At 41.3% G+C, this 17,689-nt stretch overlaps 1 protein-coding gene across 2 annotated transcripts in view; it reads right to left on the bottom strand.

Annotated features, from left to right (window-relative positions):
* The window catches only part of PDZD8 (PDZ domain containing 8), a 148,331-nt gene extending 131,478 nt beyond the window's left edge, over positions 1–16,853 (bottom strand). For both annotated transcript variants that reach the window (XM_073354247.1, XM_073354248.1), the window contains exon 1: positions 15,703–16,853. In XM_073354247.1, the coding sequence (XP_073210348.1) occupies positions 15,703–16,601 (899 nt within the window). In that variant the 5' untranslated portion in view covers positions 16,602–16,853. The remainder of the gene's footprint in view (positions 1–15,702) is intronic.
* Between the last annotated feature and the right edge of the window lie 836 nt (positions 16,854–17,689).

The raw sequence follows: 17,689 nt of genomic DNA, 5'->3' as shown, positions 1-17,689 counted from the left end.
AATGCTACCTCTTTTTCCCCCATTTCCCTCACAAATGTTACAATAGAAGATCTCTAGATATTTTATTTTTTAAGAAAGAATCTTACTGAATGATAGAATTTTAGCTGGCAACAAACCCCTGAAAATAGGAATTAAATGCTAATATAATTCAAGTTATATTCTTTAAAACATCATATTTGTAATCTAAGAAGTTAATGTACTCAGGGTGTCAATTCTATCATTAATTGCCCCATAATATATTCTTCACTAACACCTTGTAAGAATCAGAGAATATGAGACACGTATTTCACTGTTGTGATCCCAATGTATTTTTTTTTGTAAACAAAAGATACAGTTTTTATGTATGAGGAGGGAGAATTGTTCCTCAAGAACACCAGGCTGGTTTATAAAATAGTTAAAAATCTAACAATGGCACTTTGTGGGGGAAACTCTCTATATATTTTAATAAGACTATTCGCTACCATCTTTAGATCTTAAAATAAGACCTCCAGGTAGCAGCTGTCCAAACTACCACTACTATAGATAACTAAAATCTATCTGAACATAGTACAATTTTACTGTTGCTCAAGTGAGTGTCAAACTAACATCATATCTGAATAAACTATTCACTGAATTTAGAGTGAAGATACTGTATACACAGACCAAATACTTAGGTAGCATTTTTTCTACAACTCTGAGTGCTATTTAGAAGAAATATGTTTTATCACCATGCACAGTGGAGAATTCAGTCAGAAGGTTATTTCCCATTCCATGTTTTACCTGTAATTCAACCTACGATTTAGATTTTCAAACACGATTCATTTTTTGATACTTTGCTATGTGGAAGTATAACATTGTATAAGGGGACATACTGGATACATTGTATATGAGAGGGCATGCCAAAACATGTTACAAAGTATCTGAGGGAGCACACCTAGGGACAGTTAGCTTTTGAATGGAGAAGCAATTAAGATAGAGCCAGCACGTCTAAGAAGCAGGCATCAGAATGGAAGGTGTGAAGGGCAATTAGTTAAGTTAACTGGAAGCTGTTAAAGGAGATTGTTAAGGGTGGCAGGTAATTGAAGATACGTGACTGGTCTCAGGGATCTCGAAGGGTGGTGACTAAAATCTTTTTCTTCTTTTGTCTGTAACTTCTCTGTAACTTGTTCTCCAAAAAATTGTATAAATTAAAAGACAGAAGCCCCACTCAGGGGACTCACTTCTAAATGTATTAGCAGAGCAGCTTTGCTAATAAAACAGAGTGGTCTGATAAATTGTGAGTCTGAGTCAAACTTTGACAGCTACAACCTGTGTGGCATTTCAGAGATACAGTTTGTTACCATGATTTCAAGTTTTTAAAAAAAGGAGTTGACTTTTTCCATTGATCAGAATATAGCAAGCTATACAAACATGATTTAAACATGATCTTCTCATCAATATTTGAATACTCCTGTTTATCTAACAGTATTATTCCTCCCGGTTATGTGGGAGAGACTGGTTTGATTCTTTGTGCCAGCCTTTCATTCCTCAGGCTTACAGGAGCTAAGGAAGCAGAGATCATCTAGGCTCTAACACAGACAGGAAGGATCTTGCCCTTCCCCTCCCCCACACTCTACAGCACCCAAATATCAAGTTCTACTTTTTACCTTTGCCATCCCTTGCACTCTCTTTTCAGTTCTCTATCACTCTTATGTAATCCCAGAGTTTCACAAGTCTCTGTTAAACTGGTCTCATGTTCTATTATTTTTGTCACCATCTAAAATAATTAATTTAAGGTGTCCATTGACACTTCAGCAGTGCTGAAAAGCCACAACACTCCCCCCTTCTGCTCCCCCCAATGCACTGTTAGGCTAAAATGGAGTTCTATTCTGAAAAGAAAAACATAAAACTCACCTTACTGTTTGTAAACTAAAAATATCTGAGATGGATTCAGTGACACACTAACTATGGAATGCCACAATAAGTTTTTAAAAGCAACAAAAAGAGTAACAGCCCTGAAAAATAAACCTGAACTTAAGAGTGAAACTGGGAAGGTGTCTCACACATCACCAATAATAGTTACTGCAGGCCAAACTTTGTGCTTGGTTAAATCTTTGCAACCCAAAAATACACAAAGCAATATGTTAGTGCTTAAGGTAGTTAGTCTATTTAGTTTTACAAAGAAAATTTTGAGATGACGACTTATAGTCTATAAGCACCTATATAGAAGGAAAATATCTGATAGTAGAAGAGTCTTTAAGCTGGCAGACAAAGGCATAACAAGATCCAATGGCTGAAGTTATTCTATAAATTTTCTATACCACACTCATCACGGTAGTAAATGAATGCCTTTCAGTAGTCTATTAACAACATAACTAACAGCTATCACACATTTGTTCCCTCATCCTCTCACTAGGGGAAGAAATGTGTGCAGTGGAGTGTTCTGGAACATAGTTAAAAACTCAGCTATATATGTTTGTTGCACCTTGTTCTTGGAGTGGAAAATGGTGAGGTCTGCAATAGTCCATAGTGCCTGTGAGACTTTGTTCCACAGTCTTGGGCCAACCCCCAAATAAGTTGTCTCCTGCACCAGCAAGCTTTGCTCTTAATTGTAGGAAGTCCCATTGCACCAAGAGAGCAAAGCTGTCAATTGGGGTTTATCTTAGAGCTTAAAGGCAATCTTCTAGATACCCTAGTCACAGAGTGCTAAGCACCTTGGAGATAAGGACCAAATGTAGAAGCTAAATAGTTTCAGACTAGAAATAAGGTTTTGTTTAAAAACAGTGAGGGTAATTAACCTTTGGACAAAATTTACCAAGGATTATTCATTGCTTTAAGACTTTAAATCATGAGCATGCCTTTCTAGAAGATTCTCTAGCTCCATCAGAAGTTTTGGGATTGATGCAAGAACCCTTTAGTGAAATTCTGTGGCCTTTTATGCAGGTCAGATGAGATGACTAGAATGGTCCCTGCCTTCTGGCCTTAAAAATATGTGAATTTATGTTTTTACTCAGAAAAATCATGACTGCTTATTACTCCAAAAATGAAAGTTAACCTAATTCTAAACCCAAATCCACTTAATTGCTCAGAAGCCATAATACAGCAGTAAAATAAACATCCACTGAATGCATCCGATGAAGTGAGCTATAGCTCACGAAAGCTTATGCTCAAATAAATTTGTTAGTCTCAAAGGTGCCACAAGTACTCCTTGTCTTTTTGCAAACATATACTTAGACACCCTCAGTGATGCATTTTTTAAAATGAAGCATATGTAAGGTGACTAGGTGCTTTCTCATCACTTACGTACTGCTGTTCTTTATTTTATCAAAGCTGTCCCATTCAAATACAAATCTCACTTGACTATCTTCAGGAAAACTTGTAAGTTGTTCAAAATATATATGTATATATACACACACAGAATAAAACTGCTCTGCTTCATAACTTCATTGGTCCAACCTATCACTTGTAATGTCTCTGGAAAAAGGCACAATTCAATGTTATACTATTAACATTTTGAAAATGGAACCACTAGTAGATTATCAGTCCCCACTGACACTTCTTTACTGAATTACCAAACCAGTCATTTGAGTATCTAATATTTTCCCCCAAATGCTTCTTTCACGCTCTCAAGTATACCCCCTATTTTATTTTGTTTGCCTTGCAGTACAATTAATAAATTCTCCTATTGTTCAATGGAGAGTGATGAAATGTTGAAACAGTTCAAAACTAAGCAAGTGTGAACATGAATTATATACAGAGACAAGTGTTGGTGACTTGAGGCAATCACTGCAGGAATGTTGAATAAGCAGTTTACCACAGTCACTCAATAACATGAAATGACTAGCTACTACAGTGAAACTGTCAACATGAGATTAAGTTCCATAGTGATTAGAGTGCAGCATTCTATGACACCACATTGCTGAAACTCACTTTCCTCATTCAAATTGCTTTCTAAAAGCTTAACTTTTTATTTTGTTACAAAGATTTACAAGATCTAAGACCAACTTATGCAAAGGAATAAGTCTTTCATGTGTGCATATTACTTTCTATTTGAGAATGTCTAAGTGCTATACATTTGCATAATACCCATATTATATAGCAGAGTATCACCCCTATTTTTAAGTATGAAAACTTAGGCAAAAATTAAGTGATTTACTCAGAGTCTCAATGGGAAGTTGGACTCCCAGTTTTGAACCTTAACAATAGGCCATACCTTCTCCCACTTTAACCAAAGCATTAGGTGTCGTACATTATCTTAATCTGAAAAATAAACTTGAGTTTTCAATGATAAGATTAGTAGTCATCTGAAATAAACCCGAGAGGTTTTACTGAAAGCCTTGAAAATATGCAAGTTATGACAGACCAGTTAGAAAAACACTAAAGTTTGTTGGAAAATAACAAAGGCATTTGTCCTCACTGAGAACAAAGTCTGAAACAAGTCTTTTTTGAGATATCAGAACACATAAAAAAGCAAACATTCAAAACATTAAAGTTCCCCCCACACACACTTTGATATCAAACTGAAGATGTTTGCAACAGAACTTTATCAGATTTCCCCTAGGCTTTCACCCTATCAGCATCTACCTACCCAAAAAATACAACACTGGTCTTAAAGCAAGCATTTTTTTAAAATCCACAATTGTAAGAAAGGTAAGCCAGTGCTGTAGTTTTATTTTCATTTGCAATTGTGACAAAAAATCTCACACACATCCTTTCAAACAGGAGGTAGGATTGGGGGTCAACATTTTGAGAAAGGAAGTGCCATTGCCCACAAAACCAATTAACTCTAATCCTTAAATGGATCAGTTTTTGAAGCAAACAAATATAATTACCACTATAAATCTATTCTCTCTTTCTCTCTCACACACACAATTTTTCAACCTCCATTGATTTTATGATTTTTTTTTTTTTTTTGGTATTCCCACCATCCTTTGCATTCACCGAGATTTTCTTGGTCCCCATGTAATTCTCCTACACAGGATTGTGTCACACAGAACTACATATATTGCAGGCAAGGCACAAAAATGCAGTATTTGGTTATCATGCACATGTCAAAGAGCTTATGCCCTCACTGATCCAAAAAGCACACCAGTAACCTACTACTACATTCTAATTAAAAAAAAAAACCAAAAACCTTAAAACTTTTAGAGGACAAGAGATTCTGAGATTTACCTTCTGACTGCAAGAACCCATAATTAGACAATAGGAGAAAAAAAATAGGAAAAAAGATTTTAAAAAACCCTTCTCTCTGCTATTCTGAACCAATGGCCAAAATCATCAATACCAACAGAATTAAGGCTTTCATTTTATCACACACTGAATTTGGTGGCCTTCCGGGCACACTGCAAAAGACATATTCTTCAACAGGATTTTTGGAGTAGGCAGAGGGAATGATGAAAGGGTGGAAAGCAGCTTTTTAGTTGGTGGCAGACTAGCCAAGTTCCTTTCTGAAAGTTATTTGATGCTGCTGGGGTTTTGTTTTGCTGTAATATTAATTACCTGTCAGGGTGCCTAGAGCTTTGTATAAGCTATTCCAATAAAAAAATAAACATGCTTAAATAAAAAGTTATTTGCTCTTGTGGCTATGAAGATCTTCCAAATGTGATAAACTGCAGTGTCTATAGAAAGCTCTGTTTATCACGGGTTTGCCAAGCAATATAGTGAAGTCTCTGGTCAGTTTCACTGGTGCTATTAAGAACCAGGTGAGCAGCACTGAAACTGTCATGAATGATGACAATGTCATAATGATACCACTACCAACAGAGGCAGGCCTTGGAATTTTTCCATGGGGAGAAGGACCCAGAAAATGGAAAAAGAGGGAGAATAGAGTAGCAGAAACTTTTTCACCTGGGTTAGGTGAGCAAAGGATAGGAGATAATAGATGCGTCTTTTCCCTTCTGGCAGCTACAGCAAACAGAATTTCAAATCTGTAGCAGGCACGTGTTTTTCAAGAAAGGGGAGATATAAAAATATCAGTAGGCTCCAGAAACAGCATCTTAGTAAAAGTCTCATCATCTTCTCTCTTTCCAGCTAAGGAGAGCTGGGAGGTGGGATTCTCAACAAATTACTGCTCCTGGACATCACTGGTGCCTCTAATATTATCTTTAAAAGGTAATTCTGGCTAAGAAGTTTAGACTTCCAGTTAGATGTTCACTACATTTTTCAAGACCTCGGTTACCTGATTAGGTTTGTCACATCAATAGCAAAGAACCATTTTATGCCAAAGTCTTGCTTACATTACATTTTTGGCTTATACTTCTTGGAAAATATGGAGTCAATTTAAAAGCTATATAACAAGTTCTGTAATGATGAATTAAAATAGGTTAAACTAAAGTTTTTGGGTCATACTGTCAAGTGTCAAATCACCTGCTTTATTTTGGAATCAGTTATTGTTTAGCTGAACTCATTAACTAACTAAATGTAAGTCATAAGTGATCAATTGTGGTATTTAACTTCCGATAACAAATCATTACTAGAAAGTAGTCTTTGTAAGACCCTGCTTCTCTGATCTGTTTAGCTTCTGCATTTGGTTCTGCCGCAAAGTTCTGGTGCATTCTTAAGAAACTAACTGTGAATCAAGTTCCTGATAAATTCTTCTTTAGCTAGTACCACACATGGGATGTTTGGACAAAATTCTATGTTACTTTAAATAACCCAAAATACATGTTAAAAGGTCTACCGTGGTTGTTAACTTCAGTTTTAGCATTAAAAATAGCCGATGAAAAATTGACTGTAAAGGAATGTGCTAAATGGCTTAGATTTAAAAGTAAAGGTATAATTTTACAGTTAATGTGTCTAATTGCCTGGTGGTTGCAACCTGAGAATAGATAGGAGACAAACTGGTTTCTTTACCTGGGTACCACTGGCTGGCTCTGACACTTTGAACCATTCTTTCAATGTCTGTTTCTTTATATGTTAAATGAATTGAGGATGCTACCAGTTACTCACATTTGTAAATAACTTGGAGATTCTGATTAGTGAGATGTATTGTGCGTTGCAAGTAAAAAAGTCTCAATTTTCAGCGGTGTATGGAAAAACTACGAAGGCATGTTAAAGAGTTATTTAGAATTTGAGTCAGATTCTTCTTCCTTACACTCAGTTCTACATTGCTTTTACTCCTGATTTACACAAGTGTGAATACAAAATTGTGCCCTCTGAATCTTTTAGGCCTTTCTACATGGGATGCTGTTTAAAACCTAGTTTAGGATAAATCAGTGCAGATTTAGCTAACGTGGTGCAAACCCAGGTGGATATTCTTATTTTAGTTTAAGTTAAACCTGATCCAAAATTCAACTTAAAAATTTCCCATGTTTAAACTGAAATAAGTGTGTCCATACAGATTAGCACCAGTTTAACTAAATCAATTTAAATTCACACCTTAGTTTAAACTGATCATCTTTCTCACACAGACACAGCCTTAGTATTCTGGTAAGTTCCATTATCAGACACAGCTGTAGAGAATGTAGACATGCTTCACTAGATAGAAGATGCAGAAAGTTTCCTTCATGTGCAAGAAAGACACCCATTTTAAAAAGTCTTTTAGTTACCTTCTCCTCCTGATTCTACCACCACTTACTTCCACAGCCACAATACTACAAATCTGATATCTGTTGTATTTCCAAATTCAAGGTCTTGCAAATTCATCCATTCTGATACTTAATCTGCTTATTCTAGCTAAAACAGTATGGGAGTTCTATATATTTTAAGGACATGAGGTTTTTCAGTATTAAAATGTGAAGTGTTAAATAAAAGAAAGCAATAGCTTTCTTATTATTATTTTTACCTTACCCTAGAAACTGTATCTGATTTTGTTTTATATGTAACTATTTGTTTCCAATATTCTTTCTATCACTTAAATCTTTGATAATAAACTTATTATTTTCACTATAAATACATCTCAGTGATGTGGTATTGAGTGAAATGCTGACCCTGAGTTGACTCATTCAAGCTGATGTGTATACTGTTCTTTTGGGAACAGCAAATCTGGTATTTCTGTGAGCGTTCCGTGGTTAAGGGGCTGAATACTATAAGGCAATGTTTCAAGGGACTCGGGTGCACCTACTGTTAACTTACAAGATAAAGTAAGGGTTGGCAAAGCCCAAAAAAGTGCTTGGGTGGTTAACAGGCTGACGGTGTCAGGATGCTGACACCAAGTCAAGTACAAGAAAGTCTCCCTCATGCTGGAAGTATGGGAGGTAACAAGATGACTTTCATCCCTGGATTCCCCAAGATTCCCCATTACCACCACATCAGTAGACAATTAAGGAAAGAAAAACTTAGATAATACTGTGGCCTCGTTCAGAGAATTTTAGCCAACTGGCTCTTAATCAGATGGAAGCTCTGTCCTTGAATGACAACTGTTACATCAAAATAACTGTTTTGTTAAATCCAAATACTCTTGCTCAAGAGCCAAGGAAAAAAAGAGACAGGTATTTTCGAAAGTGTCAATGGTATATATAAATAAGACTTTGTAAGTATTTCAGCATAAGCTCTAACTGCATGTCAAAATGTTTATCCCCTTAGCTTATGGATTGCAAAATTGGAATAAATCAGATCATGAATATCTGATTCAGTGTGACATAATCTATACAGGAACATTTCAGGAATGTCACTCTGAAGCCTCTTATGTCTGCAGAGTCACTGTGCAGGATGGAAACAGCTTCAAACAGGGTTGAGGGCTCTTTTTGTTCAGAATATCACCAGGTTCAATCATTATTGGGTTTTGTGGTCTGTTACCATGAAATTTTTTAAGTTTCCAGCCATTCTGACTTACAAGTTACACCTGTGCAGTGTACAGCTACAGTAGAACATGTATCTGTGCTATGCCAAAAGTCCTTGACTATTGTGATATCAGAGGTAACTCAATCACTCTCCCTTCTCTACAACTAATTTGCATGCAACAACTTCATTGGTTGTACGCAGGAGACAGATGGATTGATTGGCCCAACTGCCACCTGCACAAATCAGCACAACCAGCGCACACATACAAAAATACATACACCCCTCAGCACAGCACATGCCCCACATCTGCCACCTGTGCAAACCTTCCAGGATAGTCTCTCTGTCTGTGTCACTCTGAAGACCAGAATTTCTGTTGAGCCAGTGTGCAGTGATGGAAACAGCTACAACCATAGTTAAGAGCCTTTTGTTTAGAATATCACCAGGTACAATCATCTCCAGTCCCTGTGACTACCAGATAGAATGCTGGAATCCGAAGATTCTCCAGCAGTTGGAACATGACAGTTTACCAAAGAAAATGGGAGTAACATTCACATGGCGTAACAAAGAGGTGGTTGTTCCTCCAGCTGGAAGGCAGGTCTGTGGACAAGCTTTGGGGGATATGTACAAACAGCAACATTTCTCACTACAACACAGCACATAGAAACAAGAGCCCCTCCATTTTGGCTTTTTTAAACACACAAGACTTTACAAATTACACACATGACAGTCCAGGCTTTCAGTTACCTTTAAAATAAGTCTGTCAACCTCAACCTTAAACAATTCAACATTAGTATTTCTTATGTGCCAAATTATGCTCTTGGTGAATAAGCACCATAGTGATAAGCCTTAATAAAACTGCAATTGTCTGCTGGACAGTTCCACTTTTTTTCTGGATGACAATCTAGAGTCACATCCAATAAAGAATAATCAGCCTAAGAAATTCAACATTACCAATCTGTTCATAACTTTACAGTTTATTTTCAAGTGACCTATCTGTTAAAAATCAGAAGAGAATCAAAGACAGGCACAACCTTTCTTAGATTACAAGTCACCTCTCCTCTTATGTAAAGAGTCTTATCAATCACGGTTCATTACAACTTTATTCGTATTTGGAAAAAACAGAAGTAGGTTGTGCAGTTATCTGTCTGCAAAACACTTAGTATACTATATACATTAATAGTTCTATAAAAATGTAATCACAAAAGACTAAGCAAAAATAAATGGAAATGTTTAGTTTACCCAAGCTTTACCAGGAGTGTCAGAATAGACACCCAGACTACCACAGGGGTTCTCAATTTTTGTCGTGGGGGGCAATACCTTAAAAAAAGAGATTGTTTGAAGGAGCACATCATCAATCCATTAACAACTGTCTAGACGACCTCTCTTGCCATTGGACATCAGATAATATCTCTGTAGAATCTATAGCAGTTGCTTACTTACAAATAGTAATTTTTTTTTAAAAAGTGTACTTTTAGCTTCTTTAAATGTTATTTAACAGCTGGAAAAAAGATAGGACAGCTTTGAGGTCTGTAATTTGGAAATTACTGAGCCAAAATGATGTCCCCTTTTTAAATGGTTCAAAAGAGAACTCCTTGTATGCAGAAAGGAGTACTTGTGGCACCTTAGAGACTCCTTTTCTTTTTGCGAATACAGACTAACACGGCTGTTACTCTGGATCCTTGTATGCCAACATCTTCTCTTTCTAAGGCCTGGTTTAAACCTAAAACTTAAGCCGACCCACCGACATCTCTCAGGGGTCTGAAAAATTCACACCCGAGACACACAGGGTATGTCTACACAGCAATTCGACACCAACAGCTGGCTGATGGCAGTTGACTAATGGTCAGAATAAGGTGCTGTTTAACTGTAGTGTAGATGTTCGGGTTTGGGCTATTACCCCACCTTGCAGGGTCCTAGAGCCCAGGCTCCAGCCCAAACTTGAATGTCTACACCACAATTAAATAGCCCGTTAGCCCAAGTCAGCTGGCACGGGCCAGCCACAGGTTTTTAATTGCAGCATAGACATACCCATAGTTAAGCCAACCTAAGCCCAGGTACAGACACAGCTGGGCTGACAGAAGTAGTCTTCAGTTGACATAGCCGCTACCTCCTGAGGGGGGTGGATTTATTACAGCAAGAGAAAAACTCATCCAGCCTGTAGCAAGTGTCTATTACAGTGGTGTAGCTGCAGCACTGTAGCCGTGCTGCTATAGGGCTTGTCATGTAGACATGGCCTAAGACTATTACAGCTATTCAATTATTTATTTGCAAAACTCCTAGAGCGAGCGTGGGGCGGGGAAAGCCACAGAAAGGGCTTGAACTGAAAACACACAGCTTGTTAAATATTTAACCAATAATATTTCAAATGACAGAAAAGAGAGGCAGGGACAAATACATTCCACGCAGATGAGAAATTATTGAATGTTTACGTCAGGAAACAGGTTGTTTAAAGGGTGTAAAATTTATCTGCCTTCCTCCCAAACACTGAAAGATTGTATAAAGAATAAATTACATGGCTCTAAAAGAATATCTGAATCACAGGTTCAGTGTTTTGCCTTCTTTTAAAGAAATTTAAAACATGCAATGCCTAGTAAGAAAGATTACCTTTCCAAAACTGTTCTCCTTGAGGCAGTGGGGTTTAGAGTTGAGAACAGTATTAGAACTCTGGGGCTCCTGTCCCAATAACCACTGACATTGTGCTACCTTGGGCAATCACCTGTGCTTCAGGTTTACCCCTCTCTATATGGGGGTCAACACTATACACACAAGTTTCAGAGTAGCAGCCATGTTAGTCTGTATCCGCAAAAAGAAAAGGAGTACTTGTGGCATATTAGAAACTAACAAATTTATTTGAGCATAAGCTTTCGTGAGCTACAGCTCACTTCATCAGATGTATGCAGTGGAAAATACAGTAGGGAGATTTTATATACACAGAGAACATAGCCATCAGAAACAGTATCCCCGATAATATCACAGCAAACCTGGTGGCTGAACTTTATCCTCACCCATACCTATTTCACATTTGGGGAAAATGTATAACTTCAAATCAGCTGCACTGCTATGGGTATCCGCATGGCCCCACAGTATGCCAACACTTTAATGGCTGACTTAGAACAATGCTTCCTCAGCTCTGGTCCCCTAATGCCCCTACTCTACTTGTGCTATATTGATGACATCTTCATCATCTGGACCCATGGAAAAGAAGCCCTTGAGGAATTCCACCATGATTTCAACAATTTCCATCCCACCATCAACCTCAGCCTGGTCCAGTCCACACAAGAGATCCACTTCCTGGACACTACGGTACTAATAAGCGATGGTCACATAAACACCACCCTACATCGGAAACCTACTGACCGCTACACTTACCTACATGTCTCCAGCTTTCATCCAGACCACACCACACGATCCATTGTCTACAGCCAAGCTCTACAATACAACCGCATTTGCTCCAACCCCTCAGACAGAGACAAACACCTATAAGATCTCTATCAAGCATTCTTACAACTACAAGACCCACCTGCTGAAGTGAAGAAAGACTGACAGAGCCAGAAGAGTACCCAGAAGTCACCTACTACAGGACAGGCCCAACAAAGAAAATAACAGAACGCCACTAGCCATCACCTTCAGCCCCCAACTAAAACCTCTCCAACGCATCATCAAGGAACTTCATATTATCCTGAAGAATGACCCATCGCTCTCACAGATTTTGGGAGACAGGCCAGTCCTGGCTTACAGACAGCCCCCCAACCTGAAGCAAATATTCAACAGCAACCACACACCACAATAACCCAGGAACCTATCCTTGCAACAAAGCCTGTTGCCAACTGTGTCCACATATCTATTCAGGGGACACCATCCTAGGGCCTAATCACATCAGCCACCCTATCAGAGCTTATTCACCTGCACTTCTACCAATGTGATATATACCATCACGTGCCAGAAATGCCCCTCTGCCACGTACATTGGCCAAATCAGACAGTCTCTACGTAAAAGAATAAATGGACACAAATCAGATGTCAAGAATTATAACACTCAAAAACCAATCGGAGAACACTTCACTCTCTCTGGTCACTCCATTACAGACCTAAAAGTGACAATTCTTCAACAAAAAAAACTTCAAAAACAGACTCCAATGAGAGACTGCTGAATTCGAATTAATTTGCAAACTGGCTTGAATAAAGACTGGGAGCGGATGTGTCATTACACAAAGTAAAACTATTTCCCCATGTTTATTTCTCCCCCCCACACACACACATTGTTCCTCACACGTTCGTTTCAAGTGCTGGAAATGGCCCACCTTGATTATCACTGCAAAAGGGTTTTTTTCCCCTCTCCTGCTGGTAATAGCTCACCTTACCTGATCACTCTTGTTGCAGTGTGTATGGTAACACCCATTCTTTCATGTTCTCTGTGCATATAAAATCTCCCCACTGTATTTTCCACTGCATGCATCCAATGAAGTGAGCTGTAGCTCATGAAAGCTTATGCTCAAATAAATTTGTTAGTCTCTAAGGTGCCACAAGTACTGCTTGACTATACACACAGAATGTGCTCTAAGTTTTAGGTTTCAATGTCCATAAAGCACATTCAGATCTCTTGAGGAAACAGTCTTATATACAGGAGTGGATATTTTGTTACCCAATACCTACTAGCCTGTGTACTAAGTCTATAAGCCAGGGTAAAAAATAGCCATGCTACTATGACACTTTCAAAGCCAAACTCCCTACTATTTAAGGGAATAACTATTTAGTTTTTAATATTTTATTGGATTGTATTTTTTAAAAATTAGCTTACAAAATTACTTAGACTTTCTTTCCCTAGAATTCACTCTTCTTTCCTATAACATACCATGCTATACCTTTCCTTTCAGTATCAGTTACCTTCTCTGCCCCACTCCTTCTCCACACTCCTATCTCTTTCTTACTAAATGTTGTGCTCTACCTCTGCCCAGTATTTTCTGTCACTCAGAATTCTCTTTTTAAAATCCATCTCTCCTCCACCACAACATACTTCCCTTTCTTAACTTATCACTCTCTCTCTCTCACCCACACTCACAATCCTAACCCAGTAGCTCTCATGCACAGGATTTGAAAAATTTACAAGACATCAAATATCTTGGACTGAATGAAGAGAGAGGACTCCACTATCCAGGGGCACCTTCCAAGTGAGATGCAAGACCCCTTCCACAACTGCTTGAAGAGGGGAGTGATCCATCACTGACCTACACACAGACACGCTGCAACTGGAAGGAAGAAGGGAAAAGAATGTTCCCTCCCTCCCTCTCCGCTTTGCTGCAAGTGGTTGTTGAAGTCAGTGAGGGTCTTGCTGTCCTAACCCTCAGAGACTAAGGTCAGAAGGGACCATCATGATCATCATCTAGTCTGACCTGCACATTGCAGGCCACAGAACCTCACCCACCCACTGCTGAAATAGACCCCTAACCTCTGAGTTACTGGAATCCTCAAATCATGGTTTAAAGTCTCTGGTTTAGGTCCTTTTCCACAACCAGTAGCTCAAGTCCCTTTCCCAAACTGCAACTGTATGAAACTGACCTGATTCTTGTGAGTTTCACAGTTGTCCACAATGTTCTGAATAGCAACCCTTAAAGCTGACAAGTGTTCCCTCAGTTTTCATTTTGCTGCACTGTGGGAATGCTATGAGTAACATCTGAAGTACTTGAAGTGTCTGTGTGAAGACTCAGGAAGACCCAACCACACTGGTTTAGACTTGAGTCAGACTTTGTAAGTTATATTCAAAACCATAAAGCCTCTAAATTATTAAGAGAATTAAGATTCTGAAATGGCATTTCCCTGAGAAGCTTCTTACCTGCCCTGCTTTTGTGGATTTTCCAAGCCCTAGATCATTTTCTACACATGCAGATATATATAGTCACACAAGCTTAGCAAAATTTGTAACAAAGAATAGACAGGAAAGACTTTTAAAGCCATCTCCTCAACATAAAAATTAGATATACTTTAGAATTCAGATAGACCTCTTCAATGATTCCTTTGTGTGGCTTCCCCTGAGAGGAACTTTACCGAGTCTTAGTGCTGAGGAATCAAGTAAACAGAGTCACATTAATATATCTAGCAAGTGATCATGCAAACTATAGAGAACATACAGATGGATGATGGGACAAATGTGTTCCCTGAGACTGGTAAATTACTGAATACTTATAGTCACAGACCAGGCAGCAATTAGGCAGCGAGGAATTCACTTGGATTCTTCCACTATAGATAAATCACCGGACATCCCATTATATGCAAAACTGCAGTGTGTATAAATCAGACAGAAGTGCTCTTCACACTCCTTTACTACAATAAAGACAAAGTTGGCACTAGAAAATTCCATGATTGCAGCATGAGTAGCGAGCAGCTGTCGCCAGCTAGCTTTTAGGTCTGAGCAAGGGCAGATGGAGAGGCTGGAGGAGCAGCGGGAAGCAGTAATGAACTGGGGAAAAAAAAGATAATTTTTGTACTTTTACAGTGCCTTTCGGAGCATATCAAAACACTTTACAGTGAGTGAATTAATTCCTGTCTCATGTTAGAATTACTGTCCCTGGTTTTTCAAATAGGAAAAGTGAGGCCAAGTGACTTGCCCATGGTTGCACAGTCAGTCAGTAGCAGATCCTGGAACAGATCCCACATATCCCAACTCTGCATCCTGTGCTTTAGTGACAAGGCCATCCTTCTACCTTCCAAAGAAATAGCATGGAGCAAGTGGATAAGGCACTGGCCTGATAGTTGGGATACCTGGGTTCTATCACCTGTTCTATCATTAATTTACTATCTGATCTGTGTGCTTCATGTTCTTCACCTGTAAAACAATGGAAGTGATACTAATTCACCTTTACAAAGTGCTTTGAGATCACAAGAAGAAAGATACCATAAGTGCCATTATCATATGCCTGAAAAAGTGCCAATAAAAACCTTTCCTTTTCTACCTAAGAGTACATGACAGGCATTTGAATGCATCCTGTCCCAAGGTAACCCCAGGGAAGAGGGGAATATAGCACCTTACCTGATTTTATAACTGGGTAAGGTGTGCTTACGCTTGATGACCTTCTTGAACTGGTTGACGATGATAGAAGTGAGCTGGGGCATGGGCCTCCCCTCAAACTGGGACTTCACTTCAAAGCCTATCACAGGATCATCCATGAAAGCAAAGGACCAGTGTGTGAAGGGCAAGCGGGTGAAGACCAGCCTCAGCTTCCCCATCACCCGAGAGATCTTGACGAAGAGGTACGCCGACTTGCCAAAGACCAGGTCGGCATCGATGGCTAGGTGGAAGCCACCATTATACTCCAGGTCCACCTCGAAGCCCAGTTCCTCGGGGCAGCCCTCGTCACTGCAGATCACTGGCCGGATGAGCTTGATGGATTTGAAGAGGGGCACCACATCGCCCAGCGACACATCCCTGAGGCTGAGTCCCTCCAGCACCTTGCCCGTCATCTTGGTCTGCAGCAGCTCCTCGAACTCCACCTTGATCTTCTTGGTGACCCAGTGCCTGACCAGGGAGGTGTCCCTGAGCTCCCTGAAGAGGAAGAGGCAGATGGCATTGAGGAAGTAGCAGGTCTCCTCTCGGGAGGAGGGGGGCGCAGGGGGCTCTTGCTGCTGCTGCTGCTGCTGCTGCTGCTTGGCGCCGGGCTCAGCCTGGGGCTTGGCGGCGCCCGGGGAGGGGGTAGCAGCGGCGGCGGCAGGGGCAGGCTCCTGGGGCGGATGGTTGCCCGCCGGCTCTGAGCCGTGGAAATAGTCCCTGAGGCTGTGGTCGGGCAGGACCCTGGGGAAGAAGAGGCCGCCGGAGGCTCTCGCCACCCCGGGGGGCTCCGGCTTCCTCCTGTAGAGCAGCAGCAGCTGGAGCAGCAGCGTGATGAAGGAACCGGCCAGAGCCGAGATCAGGATCACATAGACCAGCAGCATCTCCGCCTCGACGCCCGCCAGGCGCGCACCTGGGCACGGGCTCCCCCCTCACACCAGCGCCCTCGCCTCCATCTTGTGGGCATGGAGCTGGGGCAGGTGCGGAGGGGCTGGGAGGGGGCGCAGCCTCCGCCTCAGTCCGCCCGAGATACCCGCGCGGTTCCTCCGCGGTCCGCTCCGCCTCACACAGCAGCAGCCAGCTGCCCCCTCATCCGGGTCTCACCTCCCGCCCCCCGCCGGGCGGAGAAAGCGGCGGCCGCTCCCCACCCCGTCCACCCGGATTGGAGGAGAGAGGAGGTCCTTACCCCTGACGTCACAGGGCACGGCGCCCTGCGAGGTGATGTCACAACACCGCCGGCAGGAGGGGTGGGGGAAGGAGCGGTGCGTTTGCGCGCGGCGCCCGAGAGTTGGGCCACTTGCGCCGGGGGGGGCCTGGCCGCCTGCTGCTGCGGACTGTGCAACCCGGAGGGCGCTGCAAGGGGGGAGGGGGCAAAGCGGAGGCTGGAGCTGCACGGACGGCGGGGGCGGGGGTTGTTTGCAGAAGCTGCCCGCGGCTGCTGGGGGTCCCCAGCATCTTTTCTCAAATATTCACCCCGAGGGGAGACTCGGATCCCCCTCCTACCCCGGGGCTGTTTCTGCAGCCACCTGCTGAAGAGGATGAATGTCAGGCGGAACGGAGGAGGTTCCGACAGAGCAGGGTTTGCTCTAGGATAGCGCCAGGCCCCCTTCCAGCCGCCGCCCCCCCCCCCCCCCCCACCCCTCTTTGCAGGTCACTGACACGCCACGGAATTAGCGCTGCAGCTGCCCACCTCTGCCCTTCACTCCCAGGACCCCCTCCCCTCTCAGGACTATGCACCTCTAGCAACCCCTGCAGTTCACTCTCTGCCATGTTTATTGCACCCATGCAGTTACTTTCTGCACACTTTGCATTATAGAAGGGCCCTGAGGCTGGGCTGGTGTGGACTGGACTGGGCAGCTCTTGAAAATGGCTAGAGAATGATGGTGTTGTGGGGGCCTACCTCTTGGTCTCCGACCGCCCAGAGTTTTTAAAATGCTCTCACTAATAAATGATTTGCAGTATCCTAGCTTTT

Source organism: Lepidochelys kempii, chromosome 7 (assembly GCF_965140265.1).
Source record: "Lepidochelys kempii isolate rLepKem1 chromosome 7, rLepKem1.hap2, whole genome shotgun sequence".
NCBI classification, from domain to species: domain Eukaryota; kingdom Metazoa; phylum Chordata; order Testudines; family Cheloniidae; genus Lepidochelys; species Lepidochelys kempii.
This window is presented reverse-complemented; position numbering and strand designations above follow the sequence as displayed.